At 49.8% G+C, this 20,972-nt stretch overlaps 1 protein-coding gene across 2 annotated transcripts; it reads left to right on the plus strand.

The window, feature by feature from the left end:
- Nucleotides 1–1,906: 1,906 nt before the first annotated feature.
- SGCA (sarcoglycan alpha) lies at nucleotides 1,907–14,106 on the plus strand. 2 transcript variants are annotated; one of them, XM_029573294.1, is made up of 10 exons: nucleotides 1,907–2,040; nucleotides 3,869–4,000; nucleotides 4,581–4,735; nucleotides 5,048–5,120; nucleotides 5,765–5,963; nucleotides 7,078–7,240; nucleotides 9,540–9,748; nucleotides 10,398–10,424; nucleotides 10,826–11,011; nucleotides 13,634–14,106. In XM_029573294.1, exons 1-10 carry the CDS (start codon nucleotides 2,004–2,006, stop codon nucleotides 13,635–13,637), a joined length of 1,185 nt encoding a protein of 394 aa, XP_029429154.1. In that variant the 5' UTR covers nucleotides 1,907–2,003; the 3' UTR covers nucleotides 13,638–14,106. The 2 variants fall into 2 exon arrangements, with proteins under 2 accessions (XP_029429154.1, XP_029429153.1); XM_029573293.1 differs by lacking the exon at nucleotides 1,907–2,040 and adding an exon at nucleotides 2,602–2,677.
- The last annotated feature ends 6,866 nt before the right edge of the window (nucleotides 14,107–20,972 follow it).

Below are 20,972 nucleotides of genomic sequence, written 5' to 3' on the forward strand. Positions count from 1 at the left end.
TGAATGTTGGAAATCCAATGAATGAATTATCTGTATTAATTCTGTCTGTTTTTCTTTTTGGAAATATTTAGTTAGAAGATATGCTCTTTAGGCTCCCCATCTGTTTAGTAATATGGAATCAAGAGATTGAGTAATCTAAAATTATGTTGGGGTAATTGTAATGTTTAAAATTTGATAGGGAATTTACTATTTTTTCTGATTCCTAAGAATTCAATGTGAATTGAATACAAATATGAATGGTTTGTGTTGTAAACTTAAATTCATAAATAAAGAATTTAAAAAAATAATAAATAAATAAATAAATAATTTAAATCCGCATTGAACGCGAAGTGTGGAATTGCGCAACACAAGTTTATAAATAAATAAATAGATATCCAGCTGGCTTTGCTGGAGGGGGGGGGGAGGAGTGCATTTTCTGAAGAGAAATGCAGCTATAGGACATGAGATGTAGGAAGAGAGTGGACTCGGAGGAAACTTCAGGAAAATATTCTTTACCTCTAGGGCAGTGGATGCCTGGACTCGCCACCAGCCGAGGCAATGGTCAGGGTTTAAGCAAGCCTAGGATAGGTAGCAGAGGATGGGAGGGAGGTAAGGGGAAGGGTCGAGGCAGAACTGGGAAGGTGATGGAGCCTCAGTGTCCAAAGTTCATCTGCCAGCAAGTATTGGGCTTCTGTGCGCTCAGACACCTACCCTGGGCTCTCTACCAGCTGCAGGCGTCCTGGGGGGAGGGGGAGTGCCCAGAAAAAGGGTAGAATGCATCCCCCAGTGGAGGAGGAAGACTGCTCTGGGCCTGAGCAGAGACCCATGCCAGCCTAAATATAGATACCCATCTGAAGCCAAACAGGCCTGCAAGCCAGAGATAATAACTTGATTATGCTGCACTCACAGTCATCCTAACCCGCCCTCCCCCCCACCAAAAGACCTCCCCCTTCACAGCCCCCTGCTGGGTCCTGCTGACTCCCAAAACACAAAACCCCGTGCTCCTCCCATCCCATGCACTGTGCTGTAACCGGTCCTCATCTCCTGCACCCTTACTCAAAGCAGCATCAGCAGCACAGGGACAGGACAGGACGTGCAGCAGAGGGCGGGAGGGCCTTGCGTTGCCCTCTTATTGCCCTCTCTCTGCCTCTTGCCACCCCATGTCCCTTTTATACTCATCCATTCATGGTACCTTTGTCTCAAGGGCTTATCCTCAGCCAAACTTTTCATCCCTTGGTCGACCGCCAGCTGCTCGTGGCAAAGGTCCCAGGGCTTCTGGCTATGAGCCAGCTGGACGGGGTCCCTGCTTACCTCAAGAGGCTCAGCTTCTCACTTCTTAACTCCGGGCTCTGGTCCCTGATACTCGAGTGTCGACTCAACCCTTAAACCAGCGAGATCAGTCCTTCTGTGCTAGGGACCCCCAGAGAGCCTCCTCACCCATAAACCCAGGGGAGAGACCCCAGTGCTGACCAGCGAGATCAGTCCTTCTGTGCTAGGGACCCCCAGAGACCCTCCTCACCCCATACATCCAGAGGAACCCCCCCCCCCCCTAGACTGGGAAGTAGCTCTATAGAAATGATGTCAGTGTGAGGAATGGGGTGACTCAGGTACCACAATGCTGGCGGGAGGCGAGAGAGTGGGGAGGGGTCACCTGCAGTGGTACTTTTCTAAAAAAAAAAAAAAAAAAAAGATACTGGGTGGGTCAGGGTCTGCGACGGCCTCCACCTTCCACTTTCCCCCCAGTGGGGAAAAGGAAGCAAAGTCCAAAAAGGTTGCGGACTGTCGAGCCGGCAGAGAAGGCCTCCGCAGGTCACACCGGGGCCAGGCCAGGATTGGAAGCGTCCGTGCCCTCTGGGGCTTAGGGAGAGCAGCAGGATCCCAGGCACAGAGCTAGGACCCTGCTGTTCCCAGCCTCCGCTGCGCTCCTCGTGCCAGCAAGCTGTCCCCATCAATCAATCCCTAACCCACCCCCCCCCCCCTCAATCCCCCACCCCTTACAAACCCCTAGAAGGCTGCAAGGGAAGATGGCAGCAGAAGAGGTGCGGAGCGCTTTCCTGGCAGGCAAGTGCCCTCCTTCCGAAGCAGGGATGATCTCGCACGGGGCATCTGTGCCAGCGCCGGGGGGAGTGGGGGTGGGGGGCGGACAAGGCTGGGTGTCAGCTAGCGACCTTGATCGCTGCTGACAGAGCCGACGGCATCCACCCCCCCGTGCCGTGAAAGTTAGGATCCTGAGCCTGCCACTCCTTGACGCTGTCAAAATTATGTGGGGGTGCTGGTAACCCACAAACCCTGCCCCCCCTCCTCCCTCCCTCCCTCAGCTTTTTAATTTGGCTGCTTGTGTTTCTCCCTCTCTTGCTGGGAGCTTTTCCTTCCGCCTCTCAGTAAGATACAGAGCGAGAAATCAGAGCCACGGGTTAAATTTGGCTCTGACTCCAGCTTTACTTTTAGGCCTTTGGCTGCGGATCCGCCCTCTCCCCTCAAGTCCAGGGCCAGGGTGACAATTTGCAGAAAAGTCAGTTGGCAGTTCAGCTGAGCTTACTGGAAATTACAGTTTTGTTTCAGGGCATTTCTGTGGCGTTTGCCGCGGGGAAGTTGCTGGGGAAAAAAAAAAAAGCCCCAGAGTCTTCTCAGCAATTCATGGTTAAGGAAAATTGCATTTATGTAGATGCAGCTCGCAGCTTTGCATCGGTAACTCAAGGTGAGTTACGTTTCAGGTACAGGAGGACCCCGTCCTTGGGGGCTCACACTCAGCCTAGCACACGGGTTATCCCGGCGGTTGGACACGCGGGGATAACCTGCTAGACTCACACCCGATGCAATAAGGGGATTAGCGTTCCTAATAGCGCTCCTCACATGTAAATGCCATGTAGGTGAGGCTGTTAGCAGCTATCACCCCGGATGCAGAAAATCACCGGTCGACCAACGCCCTGGAGCTGGCGCTAAGTCACACCGCGAGTCAAGAGCACATGAAAAAAAAAAAACCAGACAAAAAAAGTTCCACGTGACTCCTACGACTTCGCATGGTCGCGACACTAAGTTCTACTGCTTGCGGCGGTTAAAATGAGGGGGAAAATATAAGGGCTCGGTTACAGACAAAATTGTTTCTGGGCGCACAGTCTACACGCTTCAGGCGTGCCTGCAAATTGGGCGTGTGAGCTTTCTGCGGTGGGATACTGAGCGCCCGTCTTCCTGGCCCTCGCACAGCCACGTCTCCCGGGCGCCCCGTGCTTTTGAGCGCTGGGGGAGGCACAATTTTAGCCCGGCGCGTCCTTTTTTTTTTTTTTTTTTTAACGCGGCAGCTCCTTAAGAGGCGGCGTCGCGCGCCCAGGAGAGGTGGATCCGCGTGCGTTGAAAAACAACGGGCGCCCGGTTTGGACGCACGTTCTTATGCGCCTGATATCGCCTCGGCCTGTAGAGGTTTGCACCTGAGGGTGAGGCGACTTGACCAAGATCAGGAGCGTCAGCGGTATCTGAATGCTGCATCCCAGCCCTCAGCTCTAGCCTCTCCCCCCTTCCTGCAGAATTATGCAGGGTCCTGTTCTCTCCTGTTCATTTGACCGTGTTCGTATTGTGCCCTGCTCTGCACCTAGGAAGGGCGGGTAATAAATGTTTTGAAATAAATACATAAAACGTTCATAAAGAAGGGAGAAAGCAGGAATCCCGTTACTCCCTCTCCTGCAGGGAGACCCTGAGCCGTTTCTGGGTTTTGATCCCATCCTCCTCCTCCCCCCAGTGCACCCTGGGATTTGCAGTCCCTGCTTCCTTCTGTTCTGCAGTTGACGCTGCAGGTACCGGGAGGCTTCATGAGGGGATGGGGGAGATTTGCTGCTGCTGCCGGTGCATCGCCCCAGACTGACCTTTCTGGTTTTCCTCCCCTCCCTCTCTGCAGTTCTCCTTGGGGGACTCCTGCCGGCGGCATGCGCAGATCATATCGTCTATCCCTCGGTGGGATCGCTTTTCGTCCACGAGCTGGATCCGGTCTACTTCCAGAAGGCGCTGGCTTCTAGCACCGAGAGCTACCGTGAGTCTTGGGGTCGGCGGGAGAGCAAGGGAGCTCTCAGCCGAGCCCTCTAATCCTCGTGACCCGGGGAAGGCGGGAAAGGGCAGCTTCATGTGGTCAGATATGGGGAGGGGGCAGAGACCTTTAGAAATGGGGTAGAAACCTTATAATCAGGAACAGGACTCAGATCAGAATTCAGTTGGGGGTGGGGGTGTTATGCGTCTAATGTGACCTCCCCAGGGGAACGGAGAGCTGAGGGTGAAGACGAGCGAGCGAGGCGCTGGGGGCCTAGGCAGAAGCCACCTTTAGCTAAGGAAGGAACTTGAATGGGACAGCGACCTGGGGGGGAGGGGGGGTCATTTCATGCAGAGTGGGTTCATGCAATCAAAGGCGAGACCCCCGGCACGCGTGTGCACCCCTCATTCCCTGATCTAACTCTAAAATGATGGGGGGTATGGGGGAGGGGGCACAGGGAGGGGGAATACAGGTGAACAGTAGCTGAGCAGGTGTTTCGGGGGGAGGGGAAGGGGGGTGAGGGGGGATTTGACTCCCGGCCACAGGAACCCAGCTCCATGCAGGACCTGCTCTTCTCTTCTCCCAGGCATTTCTTCGCCTGCCCCCTTCACGTTCCATGCCAACCTGGAGGGGCACCCGGACCTTCCCCGATGGCTGCGTTACACCCAGCGCACACCCAGCCAGAGCGGATACCTGTACGGCTCCCCCACTCCGTCCGAGGCGGGGAGGCAGATCATTCAGGTACCTGTCCGGCCCTTGCTTCCAAGCTCCACCACAGGACTTCCAGCGGTCGGACTGGGATGCAGGGATGTGCATGTGACGGGGGTGGGAGTGGGGAGAGGAGAGGTGGCGTGTGTGTGTGTGTGTAGGAGAGAAAGGCCAGAGATCAGGCTTGCAGATGTGACAGATGTGACGGTGCTGCGGTTCCCTGCAGCGTTTTGCTGCTGCACTTTGCTGTTCTCGTTACCAGAGGTTAATGAGGAAGGCAGGCTCACTGGATACAGGGTAGAGACTCGGCTTTCCTCCCTCCCTCTGTCTGTCCCTCTCTCTCAGGTGACTGCCTATGACAGACAGACCTACGACACCCTGAGGGAGAAGATCATGTTCTACATCGGCTCAACCGCAGGTTAGCAACCCCCTCAAATGCCACCGTTGACCCCTGTATTTCTGTAGGTGGAAGGGGCTCGCATTGTCTGCCTCCTCCCACAGAAAATACTTCCTTATATTTTTATAGTGCCACTGGGCAACGGTGCAACGGTGATAAGTATTCAGGCACAGTAAGTCCCTTCCCCAAAGAGCTTACATTCTGAGTGGCAGCAAGAGATAAAGGGACTCGCCCAACATCACAGGGAGCAGGAGTGGGATTTGAGCCCTGGATCCCCTGATTCTAAGGCCATTGCTCCCACTGCCAGTGGGTTCCTTCCCACAACATTAAACCCGGAGAGCAGGTTAGCAAAGCTCCCAGGCCCATGACCGGATACCAGCATTGCTTTGTAAGAGACTGGGGGGGGGGGGGGGGAGGTTAAATCTGGGCTCTGATCACTGGTTTGCGATGGTCACGTGTCCAGGCTTCCAGGGCAATCCTGCTGGTATGCACGGGCTACCGAGAGGTTTGACCTCTGAGCCGGTCAGAAGGACAGGGAAGGGGGGTGAACCTGGACAGGCTCCTTGGGGTCTTCCCCTGCCCTTGCACCGTATGCCGCCGTGGTGCCGTCCTCTCGCCTTCCCTGAGGCCCCTTGGCCCGGCCTAACCTCTCTTGATCTTGGCAGACTCCCACCTGCCGTACCAGGCGGAGTTCTTCGTACAGAACTGGGATGTGGAGGAGCTGCTCCCCGAAGCCGCCCAGCAGGACTTCCAGCGCGCCCTGGACAGCATCTGGAATCTGGCTCAGCTGAACATCGTCAACATCACCTCGGCGCTGGACCGGGGGGGCCGGGTCCCACTGCCCATTGAAGGGAGGAAGGAGGGGTGCGTATTGCCCTTAAGAGCGCAGCAGATTTATGGGGGGGTTGCCATCCTTTCATCAGGCATTCAAGTGCAAATTGGGTCCTAGAGATCATTGTACTCTGTGGGTTCTGATCCCTTTTACTGGACCAAGATAAGAATTATCCAAAGAAGAAACCATGCATATATTAAAATCAAAGGGGCAGCAGCAGTAGTGTCTACGTTTTGCCTTGTTATGTGTGCTTTAATTATGCATGTATTATTGCACACCGCTTATGTTGTTTTTATTGATTATGCGGTATATACATTTTATAAACAAATAATCATTTGAATTTCTAGCCCACCTTTGCAAATAATATTGATGGTGGTTACTAATTTAAGGTACAATGAATCCCTTCCCCAAATCTAAGTGGATAGCTGAGGCAACAGGAGATAAAACTGACTGCTTTCCAGCCCATTCATGGAACCGCTAGGCCATTCCTTCTGTTTCGAGGGCCCATACGAAAGGTAATACAAATCCAGTGGAGGTGCTATAAGACAGATTCAGCCTAAGGGGACAAACTATTGCATAGCTGATGACATTGCAGTTCAGTGTCCCTGCAGTTGGCTGTGACATTCTCAGCAGGCAACCCTTCTTTTTTTTTTTTTTTTTTTTAAAGCTCAGGAATGGTGGAAATGGAAGGGGCTGTAGTGGGCATGGGCCCTTCCTATCCCTAACCTAATCCCCAGTGTGGCTTTACCCAGGAGAGACTGAGACCGGACGCAGGGTGATGGTCTGGGTCTGCTGATGTGTGGGGTTCGTGTGCAGGGCGTGAATGTCCATTGCAGGTCAGCTGGCCACCCTAACTCTTCCACTGCCAGCGCCCGGGATTAGAGGAGATGTAATTCCACCCGCGGTCGGTCAACGCCTTGCCGGTGCGCAGTTCCCTTCATTGCCCCCTGCTGGCAGAACCTGAGAATGCACTCAGCATGGTTCCCACCCACCCGCGTCCCTTCACCTCACAGTGCCTCCTGCCGGTCAAGGCAAGGACTTGGCCTGATATAAATTTTATAGCTGATGCTTCTTGGCCTAAACAGTAAGGGCGGCTCTGTAATTAATCGGCCCATGTTGATTACAGTCTTTCTGTCTCCTCCACAGCGTTTATGTGAAGGTCAGCTCCGATGCCCCTTTCCCGGCGTGCCTGAGGGAGGCTCGCTCCCCCGCGAATCAGTTTTTGTGCAGCCTGCAGCAGCAGCCTTTCGTGTCCTGTTACGACAGCTTCTTCCCTAAGTACAAGGTCAACTGGTGTAACATTACCCTGGTGAGAACCACTTTTTACACAAACAATATCCATGAAATCAATAGGCTGCCATCTAAACAGTGCCATACTGACTAAATCCTGTTCCTGTAAGCTCTTTGGAGAGGGGAGATAATAATCTGCGTTTGGGCTGAGGGAATTTGGGGAGATGGGATCTCCAACTTTCTCAGCTCTATGCTCCAATCGCTTGGCTGCACTAAATGGCTGAATCGCAGTTTGAAGCCCATGGCGGGCAGTGGGAGAACAGCAAAGAGAAAACCCAACCATGCCCGGTGAGCGAGTTGGCTCCCTCTTCCTAAATGCTGGGCCGGTCAGTTGTTGGTCAAGCCATAGGAGATCCAATGAAGAAGCAGGGTTCTCAAGGAACGTCCCTCTGCCCTGCACAAGCCTGATGGTCAGGGGAACCGGAAACCTGCAAGTTCACCCGTCCCAGAGGAAGAGCAGGCAAATACATCAAAATCAGTGAAAACCTGACGTGTATATATGGGGGGGGGGGGGGTCTGAAGGACTGGAATTGGGAACCGCTCCAGTAAAAATACCAAGGGGGCCAGTGAGCCGGTAGCTCAGATACAGGACTTGGACAACAAATAGTGCCACAGTGGTTCAAGTGGAGGATGTGGGTTTGTTGGTGGTCCCCTCCCTGCCTGGGGAGTGGCCTTGTGGTCTTGGAACAGGAGGTCAAGGTTCACCTCTACCATGACTTCCCTGTGGCTCCGAGACCCAGTTGAGGGTAAGGCATCTAACTCTCCTGCCCATCAAATTCAATTGGGATTCTTTCTCCTCTCCCAGTTTTAGGTACTTGTGGCCAGCTTGGCCATTGTTCAGTCTAGAAGGTGCCTTATGATCAGGGCAGTGATCAATATTTCAAAAAGTAAGTTGGTTACTAGTTAAATGCTCACAAAAGTAGCCAGTATTTATCAAAAAGGGAAGTTCAAGCTTGCTGAGGTGCAATCAGAAATTAACTTCCGGAGTCAACGCTGGACTTCAGTTTGCAAAGATTTTAGACCTTGGCATGGGGTGGAAAGCCCCTGGACTCCCAAATTACCTCTCTTAGCTGCAGAATTGATAGAGATATTGGGTTGTATTCAAACATGGGCTGGCAGAATGGGAAAAAATCAATAAATGTGATCTGCGTCATTTTTCTCCTTACTGAATATTCTCCGTATTTGCTCTGAGCCGTGATCTGTTACATGTTTCCAGTGAAGGCACCGCCCTCGCTTCGTGTTCCCTTATATGAGCTTGACCTGCCTTCCATTTGAGCCTCCACGAGAAGGTTAAAGATCTGGACTGTGCTGGAACCAGAGAGTCCACGGTGTCAGCTGAACTGCTTTGCCTCGCCAGCAGAGAGAGAGAGGCAGTGCCTCAGGAAACAGCTTGGAGCCTCTTTCATCTGTTTCCTGGGAGCTTCAGCTGGTGGAACAAGGAAGAGGAGAAGTGGGGAGGACTGGGACGGACGGATGGGCCTTGGGCTCAGTCCAGCTGGCTGTGCAGGGAACCAGGAGCGGCCCTGAGCACCCCTTCCTGCACACAGGGACTCTCTACCTGGGAGATACCTGAGTGCATGGGTCTCAGGTCTGTAATAGTAGGGGGTGCTGCGGGGCAGGACTGAGGTGTAAGCGTCTCAATACAGGGGTGCTGCAAGGCAAGACTGAGGTGCACTGGCAGAGCTGTGTGGGGAGGGAGGAGGGTGCCTCAGTACTGGAATAGTAGAAGGGGTTGCAGACCTGTGTGGGTGGGTCTGAATACTGGAAGAGGGTGCTGCAGGGCAGGACTGAGGTGCACCTGCTCTGCCTTGTGACCGGCTCTAAGAACTTAGCATTTATTTACTGATTTGCAGTCCATCAATTAAAAAAAGACATCAGACCTCGGATGACTAAGTTAAATTCACTGTATAAAATGACAAATAACATTGTTTTTTTACACAAATAAAAAACAGCATTAAATGCAACATTAAATCAGCAATTGCTAATTATTATGCAATAAAATAAGCAAGAATAAATGCAATAATTCATGAAAAACACATTGCGTTAAATCTCAGGCAGGGATTGGCCTGGTGGCTCCACGGAGACCCCGGCTCAGGTCATCTTTTCCATAGGTCAGCTGGGGCTGGAGTTGCTGTTGGAGGTAGCGTTCACAGCCTTTGGCAGGGGTGGGGGAGGGAGCCCTGGTGAATGACACCCCCCCCCCCCCCGGCTCAGGACCATCACTGCCATGACGGCAGGTGACTGGGGATGGAGAGAGGCAAGGCCCATCCAGACACAGCTCTCCTCCTGAGCCCCTCTCTGTGCTACTTCCATTTCAGATGGATGGGTCGGGTACGGAGGCGCCCGTCGAGGACCTCGTGGTGGGAGATGGGGTGATGGAGGCCGGCAGCGAATTCAACCCTCCCGATGACTCTCTCGAAAGGGTCTTCCTCCCCGATTACCTGCTCACCATCCTTCTGCCGCTGCTCGTCGCCCTGCTTCTCACCCTCCTGCTCTCCTACATCATGTGCTGTCGCAGGGAAGGGCTGTAAGTAGTGTTCGAGCCGCTGCCCCTGGCTGTTGGTGGGGAACCGGCTGTGGGGAAGCTCACGGCGGCAGGAGCCCCAGGATGCACCGTGCACGCCACAGGGCACTGCTGCAAGGAAGCTCACAGCACTGGGGTCCCCAGAACGCCCCGCTCACACCACTGTGGCCTGAACAATCAGGAAATAAAAGAAACAATTTAAGCCATGTCTCTTCCCAGATTGCAGAAGAGAACTGAAATGGTCTGTCTGTTAGAACATAAGCCCGACCTAAAATCTTTTGTCTTGGACCAGTCATTAGGAAAGCGTCGAAATGCCCCCAAAAAAAGCCAAAGCAGGGATTAGGAGTTTTAATTGCATGCTTTTGCAGTTTTGAGGATTTCTGGACTCGGAGCTGGCCAACGCTGACCCTGGAGGGCCACAAAAAGGTTGAGTTTTCTGGACCCCCGCGGCATGTATTTGTGTAGGTTCAGCCTGAACTCCGGCGGAATTTGCACAGCTTGGCTATCCTGAAAACTTGACCTGTCTGTGGCCCCCCCAGGGCCAGAGCTGGACTGCCCCTCGCCGTAGAAAGAAAACTGAAGTTACCCATTGGTTCCTGTGGGCTGTGCTCTGGGTCGCCTACAGCTTAACTGAATTCTCTCTTTTACTCAGAGACAAGAGGGATGAGCAGACATCTGAGTAAGTAAAACCCAGCGATTCCAGCCTCCTGTATGCCTTGGGGTGTTTGCACGTTACATAGTATGGGTAGTGGGTGGGGGGTTGTGTGCTTCCGTTCATGGTGTGTGTTGGGGTACATGCCTGTCTGTGCGTGCCCTACACGTGTGTGCAGACTGCGTGTCGTGTCTGTGTGCTGTGCATGCCACGAGGGTAGGTTGGGCTTATGTGTTGCGCGTCTCCGCACATGTGGTTTTGGGAGGGGTGGGTTCGGACTTTCTCCCATTTTGAGGAATGGGAAGGCCCCTTCCACCTCCCGTTCCCGTGCTCCTTCCCTGCCAGTCTCTCCACCGTTCCTCATTACCCCCCCTCCCATAACCCGATCCAAAGGCCGATCCTTATCATGCGTTCTCTCTCTCCCCAAGTATCCAGATGGTTCACCATCACTCCATACAAGCCAACACGGATGAGCTGAGGGAAATGGCGAGGGGGCGGGACGTTCCCCGCCCGCTCTCCACCCTGCCCATGTTCAACGTGAGGACGGGCGAGAGGAGCTCGCCTCTGCAGCAGGGCTACGACACCTCCCGGGTGCCTCTCATCCTGGCCCAAAAGTGAGTGTCTGCCGTGTGCAGCATGATGAGTCGGGGGGGGGGGGGGGGGGGGATGGTGGGGGAGGGGCATCTTTCCGTAACTGGGGTTCCATCCACAGGAGACCAGTGCAGAACTTCCCTAACCCATCTCCTCTCCCCTTAATCCGAAAGCAATTCCGCCTCCCAAAAATGTAATAACCAACTCCACCCTTTCTCTTCCCCAAACTCATGTAAATCCCCCATGACCCCTGCAACACTTCTCGGGTTGAAAAATGTGAAATGGAAAGATATTTCCGACTCCTTTTCGGGTAGGGGCTGAAGCCAGAGCTGGGGATTGGAACTCCTGACATCAGGTCTTTTCAAACTTGAGTTGGAGGGAGGTGGGGTGGTGTCCAAGCATCCGGACCCAGAGGCTGGACACGGTCGTGCGGGGAATGGAGTTTTGACTTAGGACTGATAAAATGGGGAAACTTTTCGTGGTAACAGAGAAGGAGCTGGAGCTTAGCAGGGAAGATGCAACTGTACCGAAGAAGCTGCACCATCGTGCGCTAAACTCGCACCCACATCACCTGAGGATCTCTCTGCCCGGCGGTTTAAAGGGATCTTCCTTCTTTCTGCTCCCCCCTCATCCCAAAAAAAAAAAAAAAAGTTAGCCATCCAGAGCATGCAATAAAATGAGGATCACTGGACAGCAGGAGGGAAGAAACAGGAAGAGCTGGTCCTGGGTCTCTCGGTGAGAAAATTAAAACTGAACCTGGTGCCTGTTCCTTCTGACCTAGGGCTGGGTGCTCGTCCGAGGCAAGGGAGATCTCAGTGCCCTAGTCAGCTCTTCTGTGTCCCGGACCTCTCTTTTTCTGACACACAGACCTCACAAGAGCCCCTGGAGGCAGCAGTAGGGGGAAGGTTCTGCCTTCTGGGCCCCTGGTGCAGTCGTCAAATTGACCCTCACCCTACTCTTCCTTGTCAGTGGTATTCTCAGCCGGGAAATCTTTCCAGTTGGGATATAAATAGCAAAGAACCATGGGAATCCGAGAATGGTGTTCAAAGAGAAATTTATTTATTATTTATTTATTTATAACTTTTCTATACTGAAGTTCAAATAACAGAGTTAATTATCACTCCGGTTTAATGTACTTAAAAGTTTGAACATTTAAGATCCAGGCCAGTATGGAAGAAATTAAAAATAACAGAAAAATCATGAGCAAAACAGCAATAGACTCTGTCCATGGTAAATCCCCCAAGTTGTTATTCTCCCAACCGAACCAGTGCCCAACTCTAGAATCCATTCTCCTTGGAGGCTAAGATGACCTCCCTCAAGTTCCAGCATGAAACAGAGGCTGGAACGATGACAATCCCCCTGTGCAAAAATAGATCTTCCAAAATCGATGACCGCAACAGTCTCTGCAAAAATCTCAGAGTCCCAAAAACTTCACAGTCTCCAACCTCTGCTGTTAATTAGTCGCAAACATAAAGATCCAGAACCCAGCCCTTCAAGATACTGGGGGTTTGCCCTTCTCTCAGGAAACTGGTTCAAAATCCAAACTGCAAAAAAATCTTCCAAAATGCCACTAATCTCTTCCACTCTCAAAAGGTCCACTCTTCTTGAGTACCATCTACCGGGGAAGCAGGCAGAGACCCCTCTGGATCCATCCTCTTAGGGAGAGGAAATGACCCTGACCCACATGCTCAGTGGGAAAGTTATATCCCGGAGCCACAGACCCAAAAAAGGTGGCAAAAATGCGAAACTGGGCAAAAATAGTAGTGGATACTACATAAGGATAGTAATTCGGCAATACCAGGGCCCTTTTTGTGGCAGGGAGGGGCTGTTAGTCACTTGCCCTGCCAGGGCTGTGCGTCGGCTGTGGTATAGGACCAGGTGCTTTGTAGCGTGTGATGGGGCTGGTTCTCACCATTTCCTTCCCTTGCTTCCTGTTATGTTCACAGACTGAAACTGCCACTCTTCTAGAACTGGTTTTAATCTATGCCTGAAACGGATGCATAGGGTCTCAGTTGTCTCCAGTATCATAATGGTTTGGATTATATTGTGCCTTCCACGCACATTTTCACAATTCAATACCTTAGTAACCTACACACAGCCACCTCTGGAGTGGGTGGCCCAGCAGCACATGTTTGATGCCCAGACTGAAAGAGTGAGCGGTGAAAAACGTCAACCTAGAGCGGGGTATTTGGAGACCCAGGGAAAGGCAGGACATGTGCAGAGTCCCACATGGGCAGAGCTGGGATTAGCTTTGTGGCCGACTTGGAGACCCACAGAGAGTGGCAGGGCTGGGATTTGAAGTTTTTGAGCTCTCATTCCAGGAGTCTGTTAAACCCCAAACCTTCCCCCTCCTCCCCCACAGCCCTCTAAAATCAGGTCTGATGCCCCAACCGAGCCATCTACCTCTGCCAGCCATTTATAAATGACTCTGCCCCTGCAAAGTGCTGAAATACTGAAAGCTTTTGGGGAGAGAGAGAGAGTGAGGAAAAGCAGTGAAATGTCAATGGAAGGGGTAGGAAAGTATAAAATAATTGAATTTTTAAGGGGGAGGAGGAGCAAATCCGAAGATGAATTCCTTCCTAAGCATTGGGGAACTGGTTTGGTTTTATCGCCTATAAACCTCTGGGTTCTCTCTTTCTTTGCAGATAAAGACAAAACCCCCGTGGGATGATATTCACAACCAATCTTAACTACGCGCATCAACCAATCCGATGGAAAAGGGAGGTATGGGGGAGAACACCTGACTTTTCGTCCAGAATATCCGACAAGTGTATTGCAGCAATTGGAGTGCAGGGATCCAGGTTCCAGTCCAGCACCTCCTCCCTGTTGCTGATACGCAGGTCATGAGCTCGAGTCTTTTGAGTGGCCGTGTGTTCACCGGAGGCAAGAGGTTTCTGGCATAGCAAGGCAATGTGCAACTGAATGAAATGGCCCCTGTGAGATTTATGCTGCTGTGTGCACTGGTGATTCTGCTGTGTGTGCGTGAAGGTGAGGAATGTCTTGGTGAGGTACCAGGCAAAGCAGAATAAATCACCTGAAATGTATTTCTTTTGGTGACTTAATAAAAGTAGCTGTGTCTTCAGAAAGCTGTCTGTCGAAGTCTCAGCACAGACCACAAGTTCTGCTCTGTAAAAGTGTACTGCTAGAAAAACGCCGGGAACAGGAGCTCTAATCCGCACATTGCCACTGACTGACTCTCTGTGCACCTGCAGGCAAGGCCCTTTCTTTCTTTCTGTTTGCCACCCCTTTTATGCAACCAGAACCAGGGAAGAACATTGGTATTTCTGTCTTTTGGAGTTCAGCAGCCAGAAGTGTGCAGCAAGCCTCTCCACCCCGGTGATAGCTGCACGCTTGTCTCCTCAGCATTCTGATGAAAGCTGTTTTGGATCCTTTTTGGGCGAAGAACTTTATGTAATCAGTCCTTATGCAGCAGAAAAATCTCCTTTGTCTGTCTGCAGAATCCTCTTCTTGCCCCTTCTTTCCCCCATCAGCCAATTCTCTCTCCCCTTCTCTCCCCTCCTTCAGTTTCATCAATCATGAATACTTGTGCAAATCCAGATGCCTAGAAGTAAAGAACCACCTGAGTTAAAAGATTACAAATTATTCCTGTCAATTGAAAAGCAGGCTGTTAATACAAACAAAAAACACCTTGAAATGTCTGTATGTTAATGCCAGAAGTCTAAGAATTAAGATGGGAGAATTAGAATGTATAGCAGTGAATGATGAGATAGACTTAATTGGCATCTCAGAGACCTGGTGTAAGGAAGAAAACCAATGGGACAGTGCTATACCGGGGTACAAATTATACCTCAATGATAGAGTGAATCAACTTGGGGTATGTGTGTGGGGTGGGGTTGCACTTTATATGCGGGATGGCATAGAGTCCAACAGGATAAAGATCCTGCAAGAGACCAAATGCACAATTGAATCTTTATGTGTAGAAATCCCATGTGTGTTGAAAAAAGGTTTAGCGAAAAGAGTATACTACCATCCACCTGGCCAAAATGATCAGATGGACAATGAAATACTAAGAGGTATCAGGGAAGCTAATCAATTTGGCAGTGCAATAATAATGGGAGATTTCAATTACCCAGTACTGACGGGGTAAATGTAACATCGGGACACGTAGGAGAAGTAAAGTTCCTGGATGGAATAAACGACTGCTTCATGGAGTAAGTGGTTCAGGAACCAATGAGAGAGGGAGTAATTTTAGATCTAATTCTTAGTGAAATGCACAATTTGGTGAGAGAGGTAACAGTGGTGGGGCTGCTTGGCAACAGTGATCATAACATGATCAAATTTGAATTAATGATTGGTAGGGGGACAATAAGTAAATCTACAGCTCCAACACTAAACTTTCAAAAGTTTAGTGTTGGAGCTGTAGAAACTTTGATAAAATGAGAAAAATAGAAAAAAACTGAAAATTAAGACTGTACAACAGGCATGGACATTGTTTAAAAATACCAGATGTATTCCCCACATTAAGAAAGATGGAAGGAAGGCCAAACAATTACAGCATAGTAAACGGCGAGGTGAAAGAGGCTATTTTAGCCAAAAGAACTTCTTTCAAAAATTGGAAAAAGGATCCATCTGAAAAAAAAAAACCACAGGAAAAACCATAAGCATTGGCAAGTTAAATGTAAAACATTGATAATACAAGCTAAGAGAGAATTTGAAAAGAAGTTGGCCTTAGAAGCAAAAACTCATAATAAATACTTTTAAAAAATATATCCGAAGTAGGAAGCCTGTAAGGGAGTTGGTTGGCTCATTAGATGATCGAGGGGTTAAAGGGGCTCCTAGGGAAGATAAGACCATTGCGGAAAGCCTAAATGAATTCTTTGCTTCGGTGTTTACTAATGAGGATGTTGGGGAGATACCTGTTCTGGAGATGGTTTTCAAGGGTGATGATTCAGATGAACTGAACCAAATCACAGTGAACCTGGAAGATGTAGTAGGCCAGATAGACAAACTGAAGAATAGTAAATCACCTGGACCGGATGGTATGCACCCCAAGGTCTGAAAGAACTAAAAAATTAAATTTCAGATCTATACTAGTAATTTGTAACCTGTCATTAAGATTGTCCGTTGCACCTGAAGACTGGAAAGTGGCCAATGTAACCCTGATATTTAAAAAGGACTCCAGGGGTGATCTGTGAAATTATGGACCGGTGAGCTTGACTTCAATGCTGGGAAAAATCGTGGAAACTATTCTAAGGAATAAAATCACAGAACGTATAGGTAGACATGATTTAATGAGACACAGCCAGCATGGATTTACTCAAGGGAAGTCTTGTCTTACAAATCTGCTACACTTTTTTGAAGGGGTGAATAAACATGTGGATAAAGGTGAAACCAGTAGATGTAGTGGGGCGGATTTTAAGAGCCCTGCTCGCGTAAATCCGCCCGGATTTACGCGAGCAGGGCCCTGCGCGCCGGTAAGCCTATTTTACATAGGCCTACCGGCACGCGCAGACCCCGGGACTCGCGTACGTCCCGGGGTTTTCGGAGGGGGGCGTGTCGGGGGCGTGTCGGGGGGGGCGGGCCCGGTCATCGCGGCGTTTCGGGGGCGTGTCGGGAGCGTTTTGGGGGCGGGTATGGGGGCGTGGCTACGGTCCGGGGGCGTGGCCGCGCCCTCCGTACCCGCCCCCAGGTCGCGGCCCGGCGCGCAGGAGGCCCGCTGGCGCGCGGGGATTTACGTCTCCCTCCGGGAGGCGTAAATCCCCCGACAAAGGTAAGGGGGGGGTTTAGACAGGGCCGGGCGGGTGGGTTAGGTAGGGGAAGGGAGGGGAAGGTGAGGGGAGGGCAAAGGAAAGTTCCCTCCGAGGCCGCTCCGATTTCGGAGCGGCCTTGGAGGGAACGGGTTAGGCAGCGCGGCTCAGCGCGCGCCGGCTATACAAAATCAATAGCCTTGTGCGCGCCGATCCAGGGATTTTAGTGGATACGCGCGGCTCCGCGCGTATCTACTAAAATCCAGCGTACTTTTGCTTGAGTCTGATGCGCAAGCAAAAGTAGGCTGATCGCGCTTCTTTTAAAATCTACCCCAGTGTATTTTGATTTTCAGAAGGGATTTGAGAAAGTCCCGCAGAAAAGGCTTCTAAGAAAACAAAAAATGGGAGAGGAGGAGATGTCCTTTTATAGATTGCAAACTGGTTAAAAGGCAGGAAACAGAGAGAAGGATTAAAGGGTCAATTTTCTTAGTGAAAAAGGTTAAACATTGGAGTGCTTCAGGTATCTGAACTTGGACGATTGCTTTTTAAATTATTTATAAATGATCTGGAAAGGGGTACAAATGAAATGAGATGATCAAATTTGCAGACAACAAAAATTATTCAGGATAGTTAAGTCACAAGTGGATTGTGATAAATTGCAGGAGGACCTGGCGAGACTGGAAGATTGGGCATCCAAATGACAGATGAAATATATTGTGGACAAGTGCAAGGTGATGCATATAGGGAAAAATAACCCTTGCTGTAGTTACATGATGTTAGGTTCCATTATTAGGAGTTATCACCCAGGAAAGAGATCTAGGCATCATAGTGGATAATACATTGAAATCGTTGGCTCGGTGTGCTGCGGCAATGAAAAAAGTAAACAGAATGCTAGGAGTTATTAGGAAGGAAATGGCAAATAAAATGGAGAATGCCTTAATGCCTCTGTATTGCTACATCGTGAGACCACACCTAGAGTACTGTGTACAATTCTGGTTGCAGCATCTAAAAGAAGATATAATTGCATGGAGAAGGTACAGAGAAGAGCAATCAAAATGATAAAGGGGATGAACAGCTCCCCTATGAGGAAAGGCTGAAGAGGTTATGGCTGTTCAGCTTGGAGAAGAGAGGGCTGACGGGGGATATGATAGAAGTCTAAAAGACCATGAAAGGATTTGAATGGGTAAATGTGACTCGGTTATTTACCCTTTCAGATAATAGAAGGATCAGGGGGCACTCCATGAAATTAGCAAGTAACACAATTAAAACAAATCAGAGAAAACTCTTTTTCACGCAATGCACAATTAAGTTCTGGAATTCGTTGCAGGGCTTAAAAAACGGTTTGGCTAAGTTCCTGGAGGAGAAGTCCATAAACTGCTATTCCTGAACATACCCAGATCAGTCCAGACCAGTGGGTTATGCATCCCCAGCAGCAGATGGAGTCAGAGAGCAAACCTTTGAGGCACTGCTACTTAACCGAGAGTGCTACCTGCAGCCTCTCAGTATTTCTCTCGGTGGCTCAGGGAAGTGATTTGTTCGGCATACGTTTGTAAAGGTCGGCAGATTCCTGTGGGTTTGAGAGCTCACTCTACAAGGGCTCAAGCCACGTCCCGGGCGGAGTGCCAGCGCTTGTCGCCGCAGGAGATTTGTAGGGCTGCAGTGTGGTCCTCAATTCATACTTTCACCAAGCATTATCATTTGGACGTGAAGGCGCAGGTCGAATTGTCCTTTGGTGAACGTCCTGCGTGCTGGTCTGTGTATGTCCAGGAAGGGAAAATTGGTTCTTACCTGCTAAATTTTGTTCCTGTAATACCACAGATCAGTCCAGAGACGCACCCCGTGGATTCCGAAAGCCTAAAGTTACCTGCCAACTTTTTCTGAAGTCAGTGAGTAGAAGGGTTTTACAAGATTCCTTTTAAGCAGGATCTGTGGTTTCCCTGCTTTCTTTGGGTTATTTTTTTTTAGTTGCGGATGTGAAAGGTTTACAGTTTTTTTTATTGGGGGTTTCCAACCTTTTGACCCTGTCGCCTGTTCGAGGGGTAATTAAATTTATTTTGGTTTGGATACGGGTCAATACTGAGAGGCTGTAGGCAGCATTCTAGATTAAGTAGCAGTGCCTCAAAGTTTTGTTCTCTGACGCCATCTGCTGGTGGGGATGTATAACTCACTAGTATGGACTGATGTGTGGTATTACAGGAATGAAAATGATCAGGTAAGAACCAATTTTCCTTTAATCATGTTGACTTAAGGAATAGCCACTGCTTATTCCCAGCATTAATAGCATGGGGTCTGTTTAATGTACTTGCCAGGTGTTTGTAGCCTGGATTGGCCACTGTTGGAAACAGGATGCTGGACTTGATGGACTCTTGGTCTGACTTGGTCTGATAAATTCTTATGTTCTTAAGAAGTCAGCACATAATTTGTAGGTTGGACCTTTCTATTGGATTAACTATACATTTGTGACTAGGTTTATCAAAGCAGATTACATTCAGGTCCTGTTGGAGAGCTAAAGGCTAAAGGCTAAAGAGGACTAACAAAGCAAACTTTAGTCCAAGTTTATTAAAGAATAGATAAGCAAACAGAATAAAAAGCAGAACTGCAGGCAGTTTGACTATGCAAAGAAACTCCATTTTTTATTGAAAAACATTCACATTGTTTTAAAACAAGATTTAAACTGTTTTCAAACACAAAAAACTTAACAAGCAGAAAAATAAACAATTTATCAAATTAAGACGTATGTTACAAACTTTTAAGTGTGAAATGTCACTTTTGCTTTCAATTGAAATAGTGCAACCATCCTTTTAAAGTGTTATTGAGAAAGTCCTTGTCATCTTTCCAAGTATCTGGGCTCCTGAATGCTAGAATGCCCTCAACATCAGCAGATGGGGCCAGATTTTTAAACCTACGCGCGGGCGTAGATTTGTGCGCGCAACCCGGCGTGCACAAATCTACGCCCGATTTTATAACGTGCATGTTATAAAATACGGGGTCGGCGCGCGCAAGGGGGTGCACACTTGTGCACCTTGCGCGCGCCAAGCCCTAGGGGAGCCCCGATGGCTTTCCCTGTTCCCTCCGCACCCCCCCCCCCCCCCCACACTTTCCCTTCCCTTCTCCTACCTAACCCGCCCCCAAGCTCTATCTAAACCCCTCCTGACCTTTGTTGGCGAAGTTGCACCTGCCTCTGGACAGGCGTAGGTTGCGCGCACCGGCACGACCGCTGTGCCGGAGGCCTCAGTCCCACCCCCGCCCCCAGCCCACCCACTTCCCGCCCATTTTTTCAAGCCCCGGGACATACGCGCATCCCGGGGCTTGCGCGCATCACCGGGCCTATGCAAAATAGGCTTGGCCCGTGCAGGAGCATGTTTTCGGGGTTACGCACGTAATATACGCGCGTAACCCTTTGAAAATCCACCCCATTATGTGCACGCACACATTGGACACATGGTAGGTATAAAAGAGGCGCTGAATTAGCAGAAGTTTGAAACCAGTCAGCAGTAGTGTCAGTCATCAAGGCTTTGGTGTTTGGGTACTTGCCAGGTTCTTGTGGCCTGGCTTGTTGGTACCAGGAAGCTGGGCTTGATGGATCCTTGGCATGACCCAGTATAGCAATTTCTTATGTTCTTATGTTCAATGAATTGAAATTAATGCCCTCTCTGTCATCTGTGAAACGCTAGCAGTTGCAGATTTCCAAAAACACCGCCAGGTCTTTGTAGCTGCCTTGTGATTGGCCACATATAAGAACCTTTGTATACATTTGAAAAATTCTTCTAGACAGACGTCATCCAGAAATTATATAAAAACATCTTTGGTATGATCAGGATTTAAGAGGTATCTGAGGGCTCAAACATTCTGACTGCTTCCTCCCACCCCAACCTTCTTGTTTACTTCCGGGCAGGAGGGTGAGGGGAACAACAAGGAAAGGGTTCCCTGCAGGAACAGAGACTGAAGGCAGGTGGGCAGGCATCCTGCAGCTTTCTTCAAAAGATTGATTTATCTATTAAGAAATGTGAAAGGTTTTGGAAATGTTAACTTTGTAGCAGGTTATCAAATATACAGCAAGCACTGGGAGGCTAGAGGTACTACTGCCTCCTTGACTGCTTGCTGGAGATCCTTGGTGTTACTTGATATCTGACACCTTCCCATGTTGAATTTTGGTCTTCTTCTTGACTAGTGAGTTGCTGGAGGCAGAGCCACCATTTTGATTTTTCCAATAAAAACTACATTTGTGCTTCATAAACCAATCAGGGGACAGGTGGGTGAAAGGGAAAAAAGTGAC

This window comes from Rhinatrema bivittatum, chromosome 12 (genome assembly GCF_901001135.1).
Source record: "Rhinatrema bivittatum chromosome 12, aRhiBiv1.1, whole genome shotgun sequence".
Classification (NCBI taxonomy): domain Eukaryota; kingdom Metazoa; phylum Chordata; class Amphibia; order Gymnophiona; family Rhinatrematidae; genus Rhinatrema; species Rhinatrema bivittatum.

What these genes read in the sequence shown, in the direction of transcription:
- SGCA (XM_029573293.1), top strand. Translation starts at nt 2,617, where the DNA reads ATGGTTAAGGAAAATTGCATTTATGTAGATGCAGCTCGCAGCTTTGCA. An exon ending in TGCTGTCGCAGGGAAGGGCT is followed by an intron (nt 9,749 to 10,397) that starts GTAAGTAGTGTT and finishes TCTTTTACTCAG; the next exon opens with AGACAAGAGGGATGAGCAGA. An exon ending in AGGGATGAGCAGACATCTGA is followed by an intron (nt 10,425 to 10,825) that starts GTAAGTAAAACC and finishes TCTCTCCCCAAG; the next exon opens with TATCCAGATGGTTCACCATC.